The sequence below is a fragment of the Poeciliopsis prolifica genome, unplaced genomic scaffold (assembly GCF_027474105.1).
Source record: "Poeciliopsis prolifica strain line A6 unplaced genomic scaffold, Auburn_PproV2 SCAFFOLD008, whole genome shotgun sequence".
NCBI lineage: Eukaryota > Metazoa > Chordata > Actinopteri > Cyprinodontiformes > Poeciliidae > Poeciliopsis > Poeciliopsis prolifica.
The window spans coordinates 4,277,640-4,297,563 of NW_026562383.1; the positions used below are offsets into that span (position 1 = coordinate 4,277,640).

Consider the following 19,924-nt stretch of genomic DNA (forward strand, 5'->3'; position numbering starts at 1 on the left):
TAAGGATTGCTTCGAATTATATTATATTATATTATATTATATTATATTATATTATATTATATTATATTATATTATTATAGAAGCTTTGGCTGTTCAGCAAAATCTGAAAATAAACGCTGGTGAACGCATACTCGATGTTTGTCATAACAATTTTATGTGATTTTACATGTTTTTAAAACTGTATTTTATTTAGCAGTTTAATTTTTAATGCGGAGAATTTTGGACTTCTGTATTTCATAGCATATTCAATTTTGTGGGCGTTTCAGTTTGATTGATTTGATGGATGACAAGAGTAAGAGATCTATTTTTTAAAATTAATTTAGTATTAAATTCGTAAATTCAGTTCGACTTTATTGGGTGATATGCGTGAGAGAAATTAAATTTACACCTCCATTTGTGGTTTATTATTGTTGTTAAAATTTGAATAATTATTACAGGCTTTGTTTTATTATTATATGTATTTTCTTTACTATGACAGTTAAATATAAAAAAGTCAAAAAATGTGTAACCTATTTATATTAACATATTAAAAAATCACTTTTCTGTACTAATAAAATGCAAAAGCTACTAAAATATTGCATTACGTCTAAAACCGCCGCAGCGAAATCTGATTGGTTCACTCGCCTCCCCGCTCGGCTTTTGAACCAATGAGCGCTCTCCGTTTACAACGTAGCTGCGATTTGTCACGCGCTGTCGTGAATCGGAGGCCAGCGCCGAGCCACAATGCCAGACGGGGGAGCCCCTTTCTCAGCAATACAGCAGAGCATCACAGCCTCGCCTCACTGAAGGGAAAAAAAAAGAAAGACGGGCAGGAGAGCAATGCAAAGGGATGTAAGATGGCAGAGCTACAAATGCTATTAGAGGAGGAAATCCCGGCCGGTAAAAGAGCGCTGGTGGAGAGCTACCAGAACCTGTCCCGGGTTGCAGAATACTGTGAAAACAATTATGTTCAGGTAAGTAAAGGCCGCTAACCGCGATAATGTCCCCCTCTCCGCCTTCCTCCGTCGTGCCTGCGGTGTTGTAGCTGAGGAGAGTGAAACCACAGCGACAGGAAATGCTGGTCGCAATGAAAGCGGTTCTCCGAGCGCTGGCCTCGCCGAGTCTCGGCTCCCGACTCCGAGCTCCCGGCTCTCGGCTCGGGCAGGGCTGCAGGTCGGCGTTTTCTCCTTTCAGCTTCATTTATAAAGCCGGGGTCGAGTTGAGAGCTGCTGGGGGGCCTTTGAGAGGGTGTGTCGTCCTTAAGGCTATAAGTGGTTTGTCACTTCGGTCTCTTATAGGTACCTGTGAGAGACAATGTCGACCCCATTTTTAATTTTTGACGTTTTTATCCTTCTCTACACGAATCCCGCTGAGTGTGCAGGCGACATTCAGGCGTCACAACAGGGTTACGAAAAGAAAAATTGGTTCTTAAAAGATAAATATATATATAAATGTATTTGGTTTACGTAAATGTGACACTTTTCTAATGTTAATCTTTGCACTGGATTACATTAGTAATCTTCACTTATGCGTGCCACAGGGTAAGCCATTGCCTTGCAGATAAAGAAAAAAAGAAGAAAACACCAAATCAATGCAGAGATGCACCAATCAGTCAGCTTGATATCTCAATATTCCCTGATAAGTAAATAGCATATTAGTTTAAATGGGAATAAATAAATAAATAAAAAGAACACAAAGAATCCCCATCATATTTTATTTACCAACACATTCGCTGCATGAACTTTGATGTTTTTTGGGGTTTTTTTTTTAGTTGAACAAAAAGACACTAAATCAATAAATGGTTCCAACATAAAAAACAAAATCCTGGCTGTTGCATCTCCACTTGTGTTATTACATTATGTCAGGTTTCTTCTAAGGTGTGGTTGTGTGCTAAGCATAACGTTTTGTGAGCAATGGTTCACATTGATAAGATTTGTTCTGTATCAGAACCTGTGCCTCAGTTTTGCTCTATTTTATATGGGGCAGTTACTAGAAATGCGTCCAAACCGTCAAAATCGGAGTAAGCGTTTCAGAAAGCCAGAAATTGGCATCAGCCAGCAATTTCTCTAGTTATTTATGAGTAGCTTGTTGCCAACTTTGCGACATAAACATGATTAGCCACGTTTTCCTCCCTCTCTTCCTTTTTCCCAGCATGCCATTGTCCACATCCCACTTTTTGCATCCCAGTCACTTAAAGCTTGAGTTGAAGAGTCCACCCATCCGGCTAAATGTGGAATTTGAACGTGAAAGCGACTGCGCCGTGATACGACGCTAAATGTTGCATCCGATCAGCTGTTGGAGATTGCAGACCCTGATGCTGTAACCACAAACTGTGATTTGATTTCATATTGCTGCTTTCCCGCAGAGTATTTTCAGTCAATGTGCGAGCCGGCGTCGCTGGCCGAGTGGTCCGGTATGAACTGTTGTGTTTCTCAGCAGTGAGACCAAGAGCTGTGCTCCACAGCGGCAATTATTTTCACTGTGATGCTGTGAAAGACCATAGCCGCAGTTCAACATAATGCCACATCTTTTTTTTTTTTTATTTGTATTTTTTTTTTTTTTTGCTTCACTCCAGTCGCCATCAGAAACACAGTTGTGACCTTCCTATATAAAAGTAGGGTTGAAAGGATTAATCCGATTTATTGAAACAATCATCAGCTAATTTAGTAATCATTAATTGTTAGCTGGAAAAAAGGCCATTTGCTGAAAAAAAACCAAACACAGAACATATTGAGAGCAGAATTTAAGGCAAACATGAACAAAATAAGCATTTTGTCTTTAAAACAAAAACACTGTTCTCTGCAAACATGTCTTATCCAAATCTACTCAACTGGCTTTTGCTTTTTGTTTGTTTGTTTTCTAGCATCCAACCGGATCTGATTTGGTAAAGGAATTCTATATTATTGCTTTGCAATTGTTCAATTTTAAAGAATTGAACAATTTTTTCCTTTTATATTTTAACGTTTTAATGATATTGTGTAAAAAAAAAAAAAAAAAGACAAGTTGTTCAGTAAAAAAATTTGTAAAATGTTACTATGTCAGCTTGTTTGTGTTTATCTTGGACATATTTTGCACAAACGAGCTCTCCAGACAGGAACCACAGAGCCGTACTATTAATTTATTAATTCTACTTTCATTTCAACACGTAGACAAAATTGCACAATAAATAAGTAATTTGGAAATATTTTTCAAGTAGTCAGGACTCTTTTCTGTAGAATCGATGACTTTAACTATTTAAGTGTTGCTAAACAGAAACATGTCACCTTTAGCAGGAAGCAGCGTGGTGCCACCATGACTGTCTGTGTACTTCTAAGCAGCTGAATCTGGGGAAAACGTCAGTGGTACTCCGTCAGCTGAACTATCAGCAGTACATAGAGGACAGTGCCTCCAGTGATCTGTACTTTAACAGCCAGAGAAAGCAAGTGATCAGTTTACGTCATAAGAAAATGTAACTTTACCCAAGAAGAGTCACTTCTCAAACTTATCTAAAGAAGTGAAGAAGTGGAAGTCGCAAGGATTTGCTTAAATGTTTTAAATATATAGATTATTATCAGTAACTTGTGATATGTATTCAATTATTAAGCAACTATTAGTATTATAAACTGCATCATGACAAAAATTTCTGTTGTGCATGGACAGTAAATAGAGGTATTTCAATTTGGTGGGTAAGAAATGCACATTTTCATCTGTTTGTCATAACAACTATATAATCTTTTTAGTACTTTCTTAACCTATTAATCAAAATATGATGACACAGTTAATGTTGATTTTATTTTCGGTGGATCTCGAAAGCAAGGGGTGTAGCGATGCATCTTTTTTCAGTTCCGATACTTTTTTCAGTTCCGATACCACAGCTTTGAGTGTTGGCTGATACGATATTAACCTGATACAATGTCTGTACAGATTATTATTGCTGTTTGTGTAATGTGGAAGGTTAGAAAAGGCTTGATCAAGTGATGTTACTCAATAGGTATGAGAGACATTTATTATTATCTAAAGGGACAGAAGCGCTGCTGGATTGAAATGCTGGGTTTGAATGGAGGCCGTTATAATCCCATACTAATTTTTTGTTTGATATTGGACCGATTTCTTATATCAATATCGGTTCAAGAAACTCCTATCGAAAATTGTTTACCAGTGCAGTGTTTCTCAACAGGTCAGCCATGGAATATGAACATGAATCTTTCTTTTGTTTCTGTTGAATAATAATCCCTTTACGGAGATTAGAAACAGTTAGAATCTGCGTGCATCTTAACGCGCTTTTAAAAAATGATGCCACGAAGCATGCAAATGGTCAGCCAAAACAGCTTCACCGGTAATATGTCTGCTGAGCATTATGACTCCAGCCTCCTGTTGTGAGTCCGTGATGTTGAAGCCCAGAGCTAAAATCTGCTCATCTAATTTCAAATGGTTCTTCATCCTCCTGCATATAGGCCATTTAAAAAGCACTCCTACTGTCAGATCATCAGCTTAAATAGCAGCGCTGCACAAAAACAAACAGCCACGCTGTGATATGGAGATCGTTTGTGTGATGCTTCCGAACTGGAGTTTTATTCTTAGATCAGATATTTGCAAAAAAAAAAACAAAAAAAACAAATCTATTTTGGAGGAGTTGTCAAACTGTCACCCATACAAACGGGTAAGAACAAAGCAGATTTTATATTCGTTTGAGTCTTTTTGCTGTTTGTTTGATAGGCCAGTGCGGGATAAAGGAAAGAAACGCTATTTGTTCCACCATTCTAATTCCACTCTGCATGTTGAACTCATTGTCTCAGTTTGGGACTTTGTTGGACAAATTGCAGTCAGTCACTTCAACTTTAAAGTAGGTTATAGGAATAAATTTCTTGACATGGTCCAGTAATGTGCTTAAAAGTTACTGTCATTTCTAAAGAGGACTTTTTTTCCCTCGTTCATCTTGTGTTGATGTCCACAACATTTGTTGAGGTTGGATTACAGCTGCTTCACTTACATCACGTCCATATTAAACGTGGTCCAATTACAATATATAAAAGTGGTTGAATTTTCTTTTGATGTTGTGCTCAAAAAAAAAAAAAAATCAGGTCTTTATATTTGGTTTGTAAACATTAGACATGCCAACATCCGATATTTTCCCCATTAATTTATTATTACGAGCATTTGTTATATATCCCTCACCCGGTGTAAATGAGAAAATTTACAAGCTTATACTTTTATTTTCAAGAGGCAAAATCCTTATTTGGCTGTTAAGTTTTATCTTTAGTGCATTAGTAATTAGCAACTATAAACAGAAAGAATGTTCAATCTTACTTAAATGTCTGAAATTTGCAAATTGCTGGCAACATTTCCAAGTCCAGCATGCTCTGTGACGGACAACAGTTTGAAGTGAAAAAGTCAAAACAGGCCGTCTTTGCTTTGACATGTTCATTTCCTGCTTACTGTGATATTTGTTTGGTAGCTAACTTCTCGCACGTTCTGTGCCTTCCCTGCCTTTTTTGACCTCACAAATATCAAAAATAAATATTTGAGGTTTCTTCCCGTTATTAATGACTTCTACTCCCAAAGAGTGTCATAATTAGGGCAGCGGAAATTTTTCCGTCAAAAAAATAGATTTTTGTGTTACTGAGCCGGTCATTTACCAATTGCACTCACCAAACGATGACTCTGTACGTCCATAACCTTTAGGACATCAAGGTTTTCAGTCTCCATTCCAGCTCTGTTCTAACTCTGCACAGTCTGGCTTATTTGCTTCCATCCGCTAAATAGAAAAGTGATACATTTCTTTTTCAATTCTTTTTTTCTAAACCTCCTGTGTTTCACTTGTGAATGCTTCACTGTTTACTGGCTATTTTTAATAAGAAAGCTAAAAGAGTTTGCTTTGCGGTTCCTTAGAATCTTTTGTTTAACAAAATCTTTCTGACTCTTAAGGGATCATTTTGCTTCCCTGTATCCCAGTAGTTTAGTGGCCAGGACAATTTTACCGCATTAAATTGTGTAAAGGTTGCTGTTCAAGTTAACATTTTGTTAAAATGAAAAGTTTTGTACTCATACTTTAGCTTCCATGCTCTTCTTCAGGCGCTGGTGTGAGAGTAATTATGTCTGTGTCCAAAATACGTGCACGGAAAACGTTTAAATATGGACCTTTCATCCAGTATTTGTGATAAAACCCAACCAACAGGGTGTCTGCTGTGTGGCAGGCTGGTGAGCTGGGACTCTGCAGGCAGCAGCAGAGCCTTTCAACAGATATTAGTGCAGCAGGTGGCCTGTCATAGGGGAGGAAGTGGAACAGGAAAACTGCTTGCACATCATCTTTAACGTCATTTTCAAGCTGCTTTCGGCTTACCAGGGTTCTTGTTTTTCATCTTTTAAAAGAATGTTTCTTCAAAAATTTTCTTTCTCCCTTCTTAACACTAAGTGCTGTTAAATCTCGAGGATGCTCATCAGCCTAATTTGTACGGAGGGCAAAAAGGGACCAAATTAAATAAATAAATACACCATTAAGAGGCTTTATTAAATGTACCATGAGATAAATAAATGGTTAATTAAATGTTTAATTGATAGACAATTTGTCAAATAAGTCCTCCTACATTGATCCGTCCTCAACATGAGCCGCCATGGTTTTCAAAGGATGAAGCTAATAGTTTAGCATTAACTCTGCCCATAACTCCACCCCTCGACTTCAATGGGCAAGCTTTGTATATAAAATTACTTCATAGTGACACTGCAGGTACCGGAGCCGTGAAATAGTGAAATAGTAAATTAGTCATCTGCATCCGCTATTATAAGTTTGCATTTTAGCAATTTAATGACAGGTTTAGAATTATAAATGACTTTCATTAGTAACTTAAACATCAAATATTTATTTATTTAAATAAATTTATTATCATGATTAATTTGTTTATTTAAGTGTATTTGTTTAAACGCACAACTTAAGCATTTAAATTAGTTATTTAAATGCATAAACAGATCATTTATTTAATTCAGCAATTATTTATGTCTTCATGATGTATATATTTACTTAATTTTGTCCCATTCAGCCCTCCGTACATTTGGAGAAAAAAGATCAGTGCTCGCCCCGCCCGTAGCTCCGCCCCTCCACTTTGACAGATAAAATTACCTTATGATCACAGTGCAGGAGCGGGAACCATGAAATAATTAAATACATATTTACTTCATTATCTGCACTGGCTACTATCAGTTTGCATTTTGATGAGTTAATGAGTGACATTTAGCACATTCATTTTCTACTAAATAAAAGACTCAAGCCTTTAATTAAACATTTATCTGTCACATGATACAGTTTATTAATGATTTAATTATGTATTTATGTTTAATTTTGTCCCCGTTAACCCTCCATATATTAGAAGAAACTGGCCTTGCTGCTGAACTGTGCACTTTCTAAGTGTTAAGCTAGTTTTGAAATGCAGGTCAGCAGTGAGCTGCTGCAGTGAGATTAGATTCACCTCATAATGAAAGGAGGAGTCCAAGTCTTTGTTCTGATGAAATAGGCACCAAGAAGCAAGTCATGGTCGGCCTTCAAAGCTGTTCATAACGCCGCCTGACATTCTTTTAGCAAAGATTAGCGTGGTATTAAAATTGCTGTTGGGGAATTAGAAAAGCCCTGTGTCATGCAATATTCTCACAAAAACCAAACAGTAAAATCACATCGCATCAGATTGGGCAGTAAACACAGACTCTCTCACGTTTAAGTTGACTACTTGGCTTCAAAGAAGGCCTCCTTATCATCACCCTCATGTATACAAGTCATTCCAAAATGTTAATATTCTATCAAATCAGAAGAGAAATGGTGATGAAAGGAAAGATTGTTTCAAAGCTGAAGCAAGTCCTTTTGGGCTTAGCGGTGTGTGAAGTTCAGATGTCGAAGACTGCATTGATCATATTAACGTTCAGATAATCCTGGAATTCAGAAACACAACTAATGAGTGGCTGGGTGAATTTGCATATCTATGGAATTTTTATTTTTATTTTTAGGATTTAATAAAGCAATAAATTCCACTGTGACAAACTGCATTTTGATGTGCAAAATTAGATTTCTTTCTTTTTTTTTCTTGAAAACATCTGTGGAATAATTGTAATCCTGCTTCCTAACCGGACTTGGCATTTCCCCTGTTAGAGAGCCTCTCTGTGTGTGGCTGCACTATCCCTGTTTGGTTTCCAAACTATAAATATGTCCACTCAATCTCAGTGCTATGCAGAGACATCCAGAAACAGATGGTTTGTGCAGCCGGGCAGACATTTGGGATCCCATAAAATAAAAGTAAAAAAAAAAATAAAATAGGAATGTCCTGGCATTCCTGCATTCTGGGCTTAATTCCCACCATGCACCTGTTCCCACACTGCCAACCTGGCTCACTCTGGAGTTGTGTTGTGAAATTTCCTGGCTTGGATTATCTTCCTCTAGAGTCTCGCAAACTTGCCCTCGCTTCTCCTCGGAGCTTAACGGCGGCTTTGCTGTTTGAGAACAGCCGAGACTGAATGGTCCTGTCAGATACACGTTCTCCACACTCTCAGCTTAAAAAAAAAAAAAAAAAAAAAAAAAACTGACAAGAGAGTAAAAATTAGAGCACAGCATTTCCTCCTACCACACATCCTTTCACTACTTTTCACTTTCTTTTTTTTTTTCTAACTTCTGCTTTCTTTTCCTGTCCCTGCCAGGCTCAAGACAAAAAGAAAGCCCTGGAGGAGACCAAAGCCTACACCACGCAGTCTCTGGCCAGCGTTGCCTACCAGATCAATGCCTTAGCTAACAATGTGCTGCAGCTGCTGGACATTCAGGCCTCGCAGCTACGGCGCATGGAGTCCTCCATCAACCACATCTCCCAGGTACAAAGGCCGGATCGACACCCGGGAGGCTTTAGTTGAGATGATTTCGACACGAACCGTTTCACACACTGCAGGGTTTCCTCTTCATGTAGTTCAAAATAGAGGCACAGAAAAGATGCAAGAAAAGTATCTAAGGAAGGTTAAGTAGAATTAATTTTTAGTTAAACTCTGTGAAAACAATCCATATGTCGTCATATGTTGGATTTGAACGACCGTAGTTAAATTATGTGGTTTGGCCTTCATGCCTAATGTGTCAGATACGTTTTGAAGACTCCCTGATTTACTTAATCACCAGTGTCGTATCACACACATGCACCTTGACAGCCTATGACCAAGGTTTAAAAAACAAATCCCAGAGGACACACTTCACCATGTACCAAAATGTGTACCAAATACGATATGAGCATTTCAGAACCGCACAGCATTCTGGGAGATTCAAGCAGATGAAGGCTTCATCCGCTCAGCCTTTCCCAGCCAGCTAAGCAACGTTGGGTGGCATCAACTAATTAACTCACTCAGCGGTTACCTATGAAGGTGCACCGGTTGTGGTTTTCTGACCGAACGTCGATATTTAAAAAGCCTTATCTGCTCATTCCCATTTTGGCCAATACCTTTTTTTTTTGGTCTGAAATGGCGGTAAATGTAGCAAGAAAGTCACAGAGTTGGCACAGGGATGACTGCTGTTCGCTGCAAATGTGCAGATATGACCTGGTGAGCAGGTCGACCAGTGGGAACTCTGTCACGGCAGAGCAGAAGAAGACAGTTGCTGGTTTTTAGACATTCGCAGAGGTAAATAATATTGTGTGAAAAGATCGGCTTCAAATGTAATAGTCGGCCGATCACTGATGTCACAAAATTAAGTGCCGATAAATCGGTACCCCCCAAGTTACACAGCAACAACTTGTTGAGTAACTTGCATAACAGCGGTTTAAGATTTTACCCGTCTCAAAACTGCCTAAAAATAAAAAAAACGACAATCTGGAGTGAAAACTGTGGACAAGAGAGGAAAGGTCAAGTCATCATTTCATATCTTTCAAACAAAAAACTGATTATTAATGATCAATATCGGCTGATATGAAACGTCCTACAGCCCCAGTCTTTCACTGGGGCTGTGAAAAACTGTTATTGTTATTGTTGTGCTGTTGTATTTCGTATAATTTTAATTTAGACATTCATTCCAGTTGAGTACAAAGAGATGCTTTCCACTTATGTTCTCCGGTATGATGACATTAGAGGAAGTAATAAAGTCTCGGAGACAGATATGATGGAGGGCATGTCACACCTCCTCTGTCTGCTCCCTGTCTCTCTGTCAGTCAGTGAACGTCCCGTGCCCTGCCTCCATGCTTCATTAAGCCCGTCAGGAATGAAGAAAAAGTCCTGACAGCAGTACTCTCTCTCTCTCTCTCTGCATTCTCACCTCCCGCGGCCGGATAGAGCGGCGTTAGGCGCAGTCCGACCAAGAACAATGCGCCGCCTTTATCGACCTGTTACAGAGGCTTAGCGCCCGATCTTGTTTCGCACTTGACATCGCTGCTTCACATTTCATAGCCCTCGGCGCTGACCGCAATGTAACTCTGGCCGTCAAGTGCAGAATTCTCTGTCACTATTGACACTGTGTAATATTTAGGGTTAGGGTTAAGAGCGTAACTTGGACAATTTCACATGATCAGTGTGGTAACAACTCTTAGTAGTTTGTTTTTTTACCCCTGTCAATCGACAAAACAATTTAAAGACAATCACTGTGCTTAATAAGCTTGAAATATAAAATATGCATGCAGTTGGGCAGTGCCCTTGGCAAGCTCCTCCTTCTGTGCGCAGACTCCAACCAATGAAAATGCAAGCAGTTATCAGATTTCTCTTTTTGTAGCAGAAAGTAGGTACTCTAGTCTCCCAGTTCTCAACAGCAACTAAGGGAAACTTATTTCACTACTCATGCATACAAGTTGTAGCAAACTTGTTCAGAGGAAAACCAACAGATAAGATGCATTTTATTTCCTATTCTTGTGAGCCTCACAACTCTCTGATGCCGCCCTGGGCAACCACCCATGAATCCAATATCAAAAACCGCCGCTGGATGTGGACTCAGTGGTTTTCTTGAAAGGCCAGCTAAAAACATAACTTTTTAAAGATTTTTTTATAAATTTGTTTTGTGTATTTATTTTGTTTGTTGAGGCACTTGATGATTTTTTTTATCTTTAGAAGGGCTTTACAAATAAAGCTTTACTTTTCAGACAAAAAAAAATAGGTAACAACTGGCCAGAAAACTGCAGTGGGTACAATCCTAATAATTACAGGGCAATTCTTGGAAATAAACATTGACTGCAGCTAAGTTTCCATTGACCATAAAACTGTGCAAGTTTAAATTGCGGAGATAAATTTGCTGAAAGTAAACAAATGAACTTTGACAAAAACATTTCTGTGCTAGGATGGGTGATTTTTCAGCCTGTTTGAAGGTAAAATTGCAAATGGAGACACTTTTTTTTCACATCACACCAGTTTGTACACAGCAGCATTGTAGGCACTTGTAGGTTAATAAGCTCATTAATGTGGGATTTTAATTGTGTTTCTTGTTTAATAGAAACACTGCAATTGCAAAATTTAGCTATTTTTGATAGCGGAATAACGACAAAGTTTTGCGCACATTTGTACTGGAAGCACAGTACAAACAAGGGTTAACAGTGGAATGGACTAGTCAAAACACATTTAGCGTCCCAGTAAAAGTATAGACCTAAATCCAATTGAGAATCTGAAGTGTTCACAGATTAATGAACTTGAGGTCACACACCCAAAATGCAGTTCAGTTTCTTTTTCCTTTGCACAATACATTTGTAAACTACATGTTTTCCTTTTAACTTTACAATTATTTTCTACATTGTGTTGGTCCATCACATAAATTCCCAATAAACTCCCAACTGAAGATCTCGATTGTCGCATGAGAAAACTGGAAACGCCACAAAGGGCATGAATAATTATGAATGTCCCCACCTCCCTCATTCACGCATCTAAAACAGGCATTTCTGGCTTTTGTTCAGCGTTCAAGTGTTTTTGTGTCTAAAGAATTAAGTTTGAACTTCCAGCTTAGTTCAGCTGAAACGGCTGAAATGAGATTAAAGCGAGAAGGAAGCCAAACGTGGCTTGCCAAGTCCAAGCCTTGTTTCAAAAGCTCACAACAGAGAAGGTGGTGACGGAATAACACAAGGAACGCTTCGACGTCAACACGCCATCTAAAGCTGAGATGTGAATCACTGTTTAGGTTGGATAATTGGGGCTAAAAATATCTTCAATGCAGAGGTAGATAAAACACACACACTCTGGCTGTGTAACACTTTCCACGCCTGCTTTTTTATTTATTTTTTTCTTCATTTTGTTCCCCATAAACAACTGGTCAGTGTCAGGTGATCCAGTCGACTATTAGCTGAGAAGCCTGGATCCAGAGTAAACCTATATGAATAGGAAATGCACCGATCGAATACGAATATCTGTATCGGTCTTGATATTGTGAAAAAAATCTACATTGAGTATCAATGAAAATGTTCCTGATCCATAAGGGTAGATCTAATCAACCCAATGTTTTTGCCAGTTTCTGTTTCTTTATTATTTATTTTACATCGGCTGTTCTGACCGAACAAATTAAAGTTGGGTTGGGTTAAAACTTTTGACCAAGCTTGTGAAGCTATCGGTGTCACTAAGTGTGCTGCACTGGTGCAGAGTTACCAAACAGATAAATCAGTACATTTATGTCTGTGTTCACAAAATAGAAACGTTTTAAATCAATTCAGCATCGTTTTTCTGTATCGGATCAGTATCGGCCGATGGTAACTTCTCAAATATCGGTATCAGGAGTGAGAAAAGCGTATCGACACGTCCCTAATCTGAATAGTACATTCATGACGTTTGAAATCGTCTATCTTATCTTGGACTTTATCCTCCCTGGTGCAGCCACACCTCAGCATATTTGGCTACTTTGTGGAAATGAGGAATTGTTTTGCTAAAAGGAGATTTATTAGACTGAGGCAGGAAATCATCACCCCTGAACCATCTGCTGTTTGAAACACGCAGCAGGGACGTCTCTGAGGGCAAAGATTACAAAAGAAAATGAGACGGAGTGAGTGCAGGACGGGCAGACGGAGTTGTGCCGTCAGCGATTAGGTAACCAGTTATTATGTCTGAAAGATTGACACAGATCATCACGCATGTTCAGGCCTTCAGCAATGAGCGCTCAGAGGAAATGTTGAAAATAGAGATGACGGTGCAGGGTTTCACGATTACCGTGTTTGTTCACGGCCGTGCTAGTGGAGCTAAAGACACGACGGATGTTTACAGCAGCCGTTGTTGCTGAGAAACGTGTCTGCTCTGTGTGCTGGATTTGTTTTAAATCCTACATGTAAATCTCCAATGTAGTTTTCCCTCATCTTCATTGTTTTTTTGTTTTGTTTTTTTGCAATGTAATGTCAGAATCCTCTGTTTGCCAAATATTTTTCTGTTGTTTTTCTTGGTTTTTCTCACTTTATCTAATCTTCGCCTCAGCTCGCCTGTCGCTGGCAGGAAATGGGCGGCTCTTTTCTCTTACTTCCCAGCTGAAGCTGGGTGTGTAACGTTGGTTTCCTATCCTAAAAAAGGACTCAGCTGGTTCTCTATATTTAACTCTCATTCTGTCAGTCAGAGACTTCAGATCAGGCAAAGGCATTTGACAACACCTAGCAAAAACATCAACGCATTCCTACACACTGGGTGGTACATCGTTATTTAAAAACATTTACTACCTGCTGCAGTCATATCACAACTCTCTATTAGTAAAATTATTTAAATGTCTGTATTCAATAAAGAGGCATTCAGTCCTGACCAGTTGGATAAATGCAACATTAAATGTCATTATGTGAACAATTGTATGAAAAGCTACACAATTGAATCAGTATTTCAGTGGATTGATAACTATAAATAATGATTTTGCACATATGCTCAGATTTAGGCCTGCCACAATAACTAATTTTGCCAAACGATAAATTGTCCCAAACTTTTTTGCGATAATCGATAAAATTGTGATTTTGAGATAGTTTTTAAGTAATATAAAGGTGGTCGCATAATAGTGTGAGAACATGTTCTCAAAAATCAATCAAATTTAAATTCTAGCAGACATTTAACACTAAACTGAAAGACATTTTAAATATCAAAATCACATCAACAAAACAACCAAAACAACAAATAACATGAATTATGAAGTGTCTGTGAACAAAAATTGGAAAACTTTGCCATCCAGTTTTTGGTAGAAAGTGAGAGAGAGAAAACAGGAAGGACGCTCTGTGTTGTTCCATAACCTACCTCTACATCTTTGCTTAGTCTTATTTTAAAAAATAAATAAAAAGACAGTATGCCTTTTATCGTAATTTATCTAAAATATTGATACAATTTTTAAGATTTCACTAAGGCCGGAGAACGGGGAGCTCATATTTTTTACTAGCGGTTTGTTCATTAAACAAACCCTGCTTCAGCTCCACTCGTTTTTCCTCCTGCTCTCCTTAGCCCCGCCCCTCTGCCTCTGAGCATCACTCATCCATTCCAGTTTCATCCATCATTCATAGATTGAGGGCCAGTTCATTCAGGAGACTGCTGTGAGTGATAATGACTTAAGCCTTAGAGGAGAAGTAGGTCACCGGTATTTTCAATCAGTCCTGGTGTGAAGGCCCGAAGGGGATCTTTGTGAAAATTACACAGTAAAAACAAAATGAATCACCAGTTAATTAGTTAGCTGTTTGTTCTTTTAGTTTTTACTATGGTTAAAAAAAAGACAAAGACTTACTTTGTTTTGTTTTTAACCATCTTAATATGAGATGTAAAAAGCTGTAATATAATCCCTTAAAATGAAATTGCAATAGCTTTAATGTGTTTTTAGCAATACAATACAGCATTTCTTTATAAATCATTATAAAATGAATAATAAAAAATAAAAGTGGATTCAAGAAATAAAATAAGCACAATGAGGGAGTGCATTGCCGGGACAGGGGTTGAGCACAACCCACATTTTGAGACCTTAGTCCTTGACGCGGCTGTCACAGATTCGATTCCCAGCCTGGAAATTGTTTCTCAAACATATAGAAATTTGTGGTTTTTGCAAAACTGCGATGGAGACACCTTTTTTGCATCACACAGGTCACGTGATCAACAGTGAGATATTACTACTGACGAAAACGACAAAGAAGACGACAGAAAGTAGTAGAAGGAGAATGGGGTGGCTTTTTTTTTTTACTTATGTAAACAAACGTACAAACGAATTCACATGTGATTTTAATTGCATCTCTTATTTAACACAAACACAGCAATTGTGTTTTTTCAACATTAGCACAATATCAACTAACTTTTGTGCACATTTGTAAAGAAAAGAGTGTTAAAGTTTAATATGCCAGATGACTAAATGTGCTGTGTCCCATCATGGGGGCTTCATCCTATGTCTCTCTTTTTCAGACGGTGGACATCCACAAGGAGAAGGTGGCGCGTCGAGAAATCGGCATCTTGACCACAAACAAGAACACCTCTCGTACCCACAAGATCATCGCCCCGGCGAACATGGAGCGGCCCGTCCGGTACATCCGGAAACCCATCGACTACACGCTGCTGGACGACGTGGGACACGGCGTCAAAGTAAGAGGAGACTTTAAAGAGTTCAATTTCAGACGAAGGCAGACAGAACCAGAGGCTCACTGAGGTGTTGAATCAGTCAAGGTACCCCAGATTGGTTGCCACGGGCGATTAAAAGATTTTTCAAAGATACATGAAAGAATCAAAGCAACACTTCAAATATGTTTCCGGTGAGAGAATAACATTATAACAAGATATAAAGCTGAAAGAGTGGATTTTGCATAATATTTTAAAAATGTCTAACCAGAGAAACCCAGAAATGTGATTCTGGAAGAGTTCTGACATTAAAATATGTGGGACCTCCGCGTGTCGCCCTTTACCAGTCGATGCTGAGCAGGTTGCGGACTGTGGCTGAAAGCAGATTCATTAACCAAACCTCTTTTTGAGGGGTTGTGGGGGGCCCAGTACTGTCTGAAGCTGAATGTTGTTTGGTGTGGGTGTGTGTGCGTGTGAGGGTGTGTGTGTGTGTGTGTGTGAGCAAGGAGACAAGAGACGGGAACATCTTTGCCAAGTGTTATGCACACATCCACATCCACTGTTGAAGCATAGAAGAAAAGAAATCTCTCAGCCTTCTTCCGTTTCATTTTGGGATTTTTTATATTTCTCCCCATGATCCATCCTCTCCTCTCCCCCCTCTCTCGTGCATTTTGTGTGTGTGTGTGTGTGTGTGTGTGTGGGTGTGTGTGTGTGTGTGTGTGCGTGTGCGTGTGCGTGTGTGTGTGTGTGTGTGTGTGTGTGTGTGTGTGTACAACCGGTCATGTGCGTAATGTGTGATTTGGCCTGTGCGTCGTTTTCTCCTACCCCCCTTTGGGTCTGTCTCTGTTGAGATAGCGGCTGTCTGCCGATTTTCAAACATCCGCTGATTCAAATTCAAAAGCCTCTGTCTCCTCCTTTGAGAGCTGGCTCACACTGAGGCAGATCTGGCATGGCTGGCTATGCAAATCAGGCATCATTCATGGACACAAGAGATGATGGATCTCTGTGGAAATCAGCGCAGATCAGTGGAGCTGGAGGTTGTTGGAGCTAAAAAAAAAAAAAATCCAAGATTTAAAGCTTTTAACTCAACTACGTTTGGAATTTATTAGGATTTATTTCTCGGTTTTAGCTTCCTATTTGTCTTCTCCTTCTTTTAAAACTCTCCCTGTCTCTCTTCTCCTTCCAGCTGTGTCTGTGCATGTGGATATGCATTTAAATGGATCCAGAAATGTGTATCACATTTCAGTCCCTCCCAAGCACTTTCTTCCATACGCATCTGCAAATAGTTCAGAAGCAATGAAACTCGTCGCTGCGACACAGAAATCTACTGTGCAGCTTATTAGTGCTCCATCCCTTCGACATGTTTCGTTTAAGCTGTGGCGGATTCCCTCGAGCTCCTGAGGCATTATCGTCGTCGTCCTTCTACCTCTTCTTTAATTTCCCCTTCATCAGCCAAAGACGAAGGCTGGGAATTCAGAGACATTCACACGCAGCGTGTTGACTGAGCTCTTCTCTTCTTCGCCACAATAACCTTTGTGGACATTTCTGAGAGTTTCCACAGCGACAGATTTTCTAACAGGTTACAGCCTTCCCATCCCCCGGACTGTCTGCTGTTATTTATGACCTCACAGTCTCTCGTGGTTCTTGTCCAATAGCATCGCTCAAGACATCAGCAGGCCATGTCAGTCAAACAGTATGTAGAGAACAAATGAGCTACGAAATTAAAATATCCCAGTTTTTTTAAGAGTTAAAAAAATGGCAGTGTTTTCCCCAGAGTATTATAAGCCTGGCGGGCCACCAGGCTTTACTTGCTCTCAGTACGCAAATACATAGGGAGACTGAGAATGGATGTTTTTCATTTCCATTCTGTTTTTCCTTTCAGTCCTTACTATGAAACAGTGTTGCTAACCAAGCTTAATAGTAACTTGTTTGTCTCCTCTCTGCCTGCTTGCACTCAGTGGCTTAAAGCCAAGGTAAGAGTTGACTTTGTCTCTTTCTTCTCCTCTGAGTTGAATAGAATGGAAATGAGAGTTTTCATGACGACTAATTTTCAAACCTATTTAAATCAGACGAGCTATGAATGAGCTCTAGACTTAACTCCTCTCTGCTTCTCCAGCAACACGGGAACAATGCAGCAGGACGAGGGGGAACCCTGTCCAGGACCAACCCGCCTTCACAGAAACCCCCGAGTCCCCCTATGGCTGGCCGGGGGACCCTCGGGTAAGAGGCTACAGCGTAATGCTAAATGCAACCAAGTGTCTGCAGGTTTCACCAACTCAGATTTATTTTTCCAGAGGACCAAAACTGAAATATCTGGGGTCTCTGTGGCTGTTGACAGCGGCTCTCTTAACCCCTTAAACTTTTTAAGTATCTTGTGGGTTGGAGAAGCTTAAAAAATGCTAGGCAGCTAGCTAGCAAGTATTGAAAGGTGGTAGCTGGTAGCTTCAACCGTCTTGAGACAGTGCAGTGAGTGATGATATCTGCGTCTGGACTCAAGACTGTAGCCTGAAAGAAAAGTCCCATTAGTGGAAGACCTGTGATCAATGTGTCTTAGGCAACTTATGTTTTCTTTCATGAATTTAAGCCATTTTAAGGCATTAATTTTAGATATGCTAATTTAAGGATTTTAAAGATTTTTAGGGATGCAGATACCCTGTAGATATATTATATTTCAATAACTCAAAACAATCAAAACAAAGGGCGGGTTAAAACCTTCTTCTGAAGGTTTTAACCCGCCCTTTGTTTTGATTGTCAACATTTTTCTTCCTCTACATACCGAGGTTGAAATCTGTTCTCTCTCTTTCACCTTGCTGGTCTGAATCCAGGCGTAACACCCCCTACAAGACCCTGGAGCCCGTGAAGCCTCCGGTGGTGCCTAACGACTACATGACGAGCCCAGCCCGACTGGGGAACCAGCACAGCCCCGCACGCACGGCCTCGCTCAACCAGAGACCCAGGACACACAGGTAGCAAACCTGACACCGTATTGAACTTTTCCAGAGTATGACACAGAGTACGCATTCACACGATGCCAGTCCTCTTTAATCGAACTCTAGTTCGTTTGCCTAGAAAGTCTGGATCATTTGTTGAAGTGTGAAGCTGCAATCAAACTCTAATACAGATCCAAAAAAGCGAACTCTCGTCTGCCTGAAAACTTCTGTCTGGGTTTGGTTGAAGTGAACTCTGGTGCGGTTCGAGTGCATATGTGAATGCCAAGCTGACCAGAGACCGCGCCAAAAGCAGGAGGCAAACTAGCACAGGGCATCTTGGGTAGACACAACCAAAACAAACGTGTGAGCCTAGCATTTGCGGGAAAAATGGTTGTAGAAATTCTGCAACCACTGAAGTTAAACACCACTGCGTTTGTTTACATTTTATGAAGAAGGAAGTTTCCCTTATGTCTTCTTCTGGGGTTTTTATGCCATTCCCTTCAGTAGTTCTTGATGCAGCGCCGTCACAGATGAGGGGGTGGATTGATTTTTCAAAAGATTTGTTTGACACAGTGCAGTGTGAAAGTGAACCGCACCAGATGAAAATGAAACAAATGTTGCAACTTTGGTCCCAGTCAAACCAAGTCCACTGGAATATTGTGAAAACACCATAAAGATGTCAGTTATATGCATTTACATCTGTATTTGAAATATATATTTAATATTTCAAATACAAATGGGCGACTGTGGTTGTGTGGCAGAGTTGTCGTCTTGCAATCGGAAGGTTGTAGGTTCGATTCCAGCTTCCTCCTGCTATATGTCGATGTGCCTCTGGGCAAGGCACTTAACCCCAAATTGCCTACCGGTCTGCGTATGGGTGTATGACTGTGTGTGTGAATGGGTGAATGTGACTCTAGTGTAAAGCGCTTTGAGTGGTCAAAATGACTGGAAAAGCGCTATATAAGTTCAGTCCATTTACCATTTACATCATTTCCCATCCCACAGAGAAAAAAAAAGGGCGATAAAATGTTGGTTATTAAAAGACAAACTAAATTCCAAGTTGTCCTTTTTCACTAGGCCTTGTGACAATGTCTGAAAACATTTTAAATGGCTGGCCTGAGAGCCATTTAAAATGAGAGATAAAGCTTCTTCAAGCTGTTAAGGTGTGTGTGGGCTAAACGAACACACACCCAGATGCAACACATGCCAACAGGAGACTGTTGTTGGTCCACCGTCGGGCTGCAAAATGCAACTGTGAAACATTTTGCATAACCCACGTGACCCTGTTACCTTGGCGATGGAATAAGTGTTGTGACAGAATGACACACGCCGGAGTAATGACGGCCTCCCAGACCCGGTTGTGTAATTAGGGCCTTCCTGAAGCTTCTTCTGCTGTGTCTGCAGCGGCAGCAGCGGGGGCAGCGGCGGCCGGGAGAACAGCGGCGGCACCGGGGTCGGGGTCCCCCTCGCCGTTCCCACTCCGTCCCCGCCCAGCATGGGGCAAGGTGGGTCCCGGCAGCTGCAGCTCACTTCGTTTGTCCTCCATCAAATGGAGAATTCACATGGAATGCAGCAGCCGATTGTTT

At 40.0% G+C, this 19,924-nt stretch overlaps 1 protein-coding gene across 3 annotated transcripts in view; it reads left to right on the top strand.

Annotated features, from left to right (window-relative positions):
- Positions 1-549: 549 nt before the first annotated feature.
- Positions 550-19,924, top strand: part of LOC129362161 (abl interactor 1-like) — a 28,056-nt gene continuing 8,681 nt past the window's right edge. Inside the window, exons 1-7 of one of the 3 annotated variants that reach the window (XM_055033544.1) lie at positions 550-953; positions 8,632-8,799; positions 15,259-15,435; positions 17,367-17,381; positions 17,525-17,628; positions 18,234-18,374; positions 19,743-19,875. In XM_055033544.1, the coding sequence (XP_054889519.1) occupies positions 648-953; positions 8,632-8,799; positions 15,259-15,435; positions 17,367-17,381; positions 17,525-17,628; positions 18,234-18,374; positions 19,743-19,875 (1,044 nt within the window). In that variant the 5' untranslated portion in view covers positions 550-647. The remainder of the gene's footprint in view (positions 954-8,631; positions 8,800-15,258; positions 15,436-17,366; positions 17,382-17,524; positions 17,629-18,233; positions 18,375-19,742; positions 19,876-19,924) is intronic. The other 2 variants (XM_055033542.1, XM_055033543.1) reach the window with 2 other exon arrangements.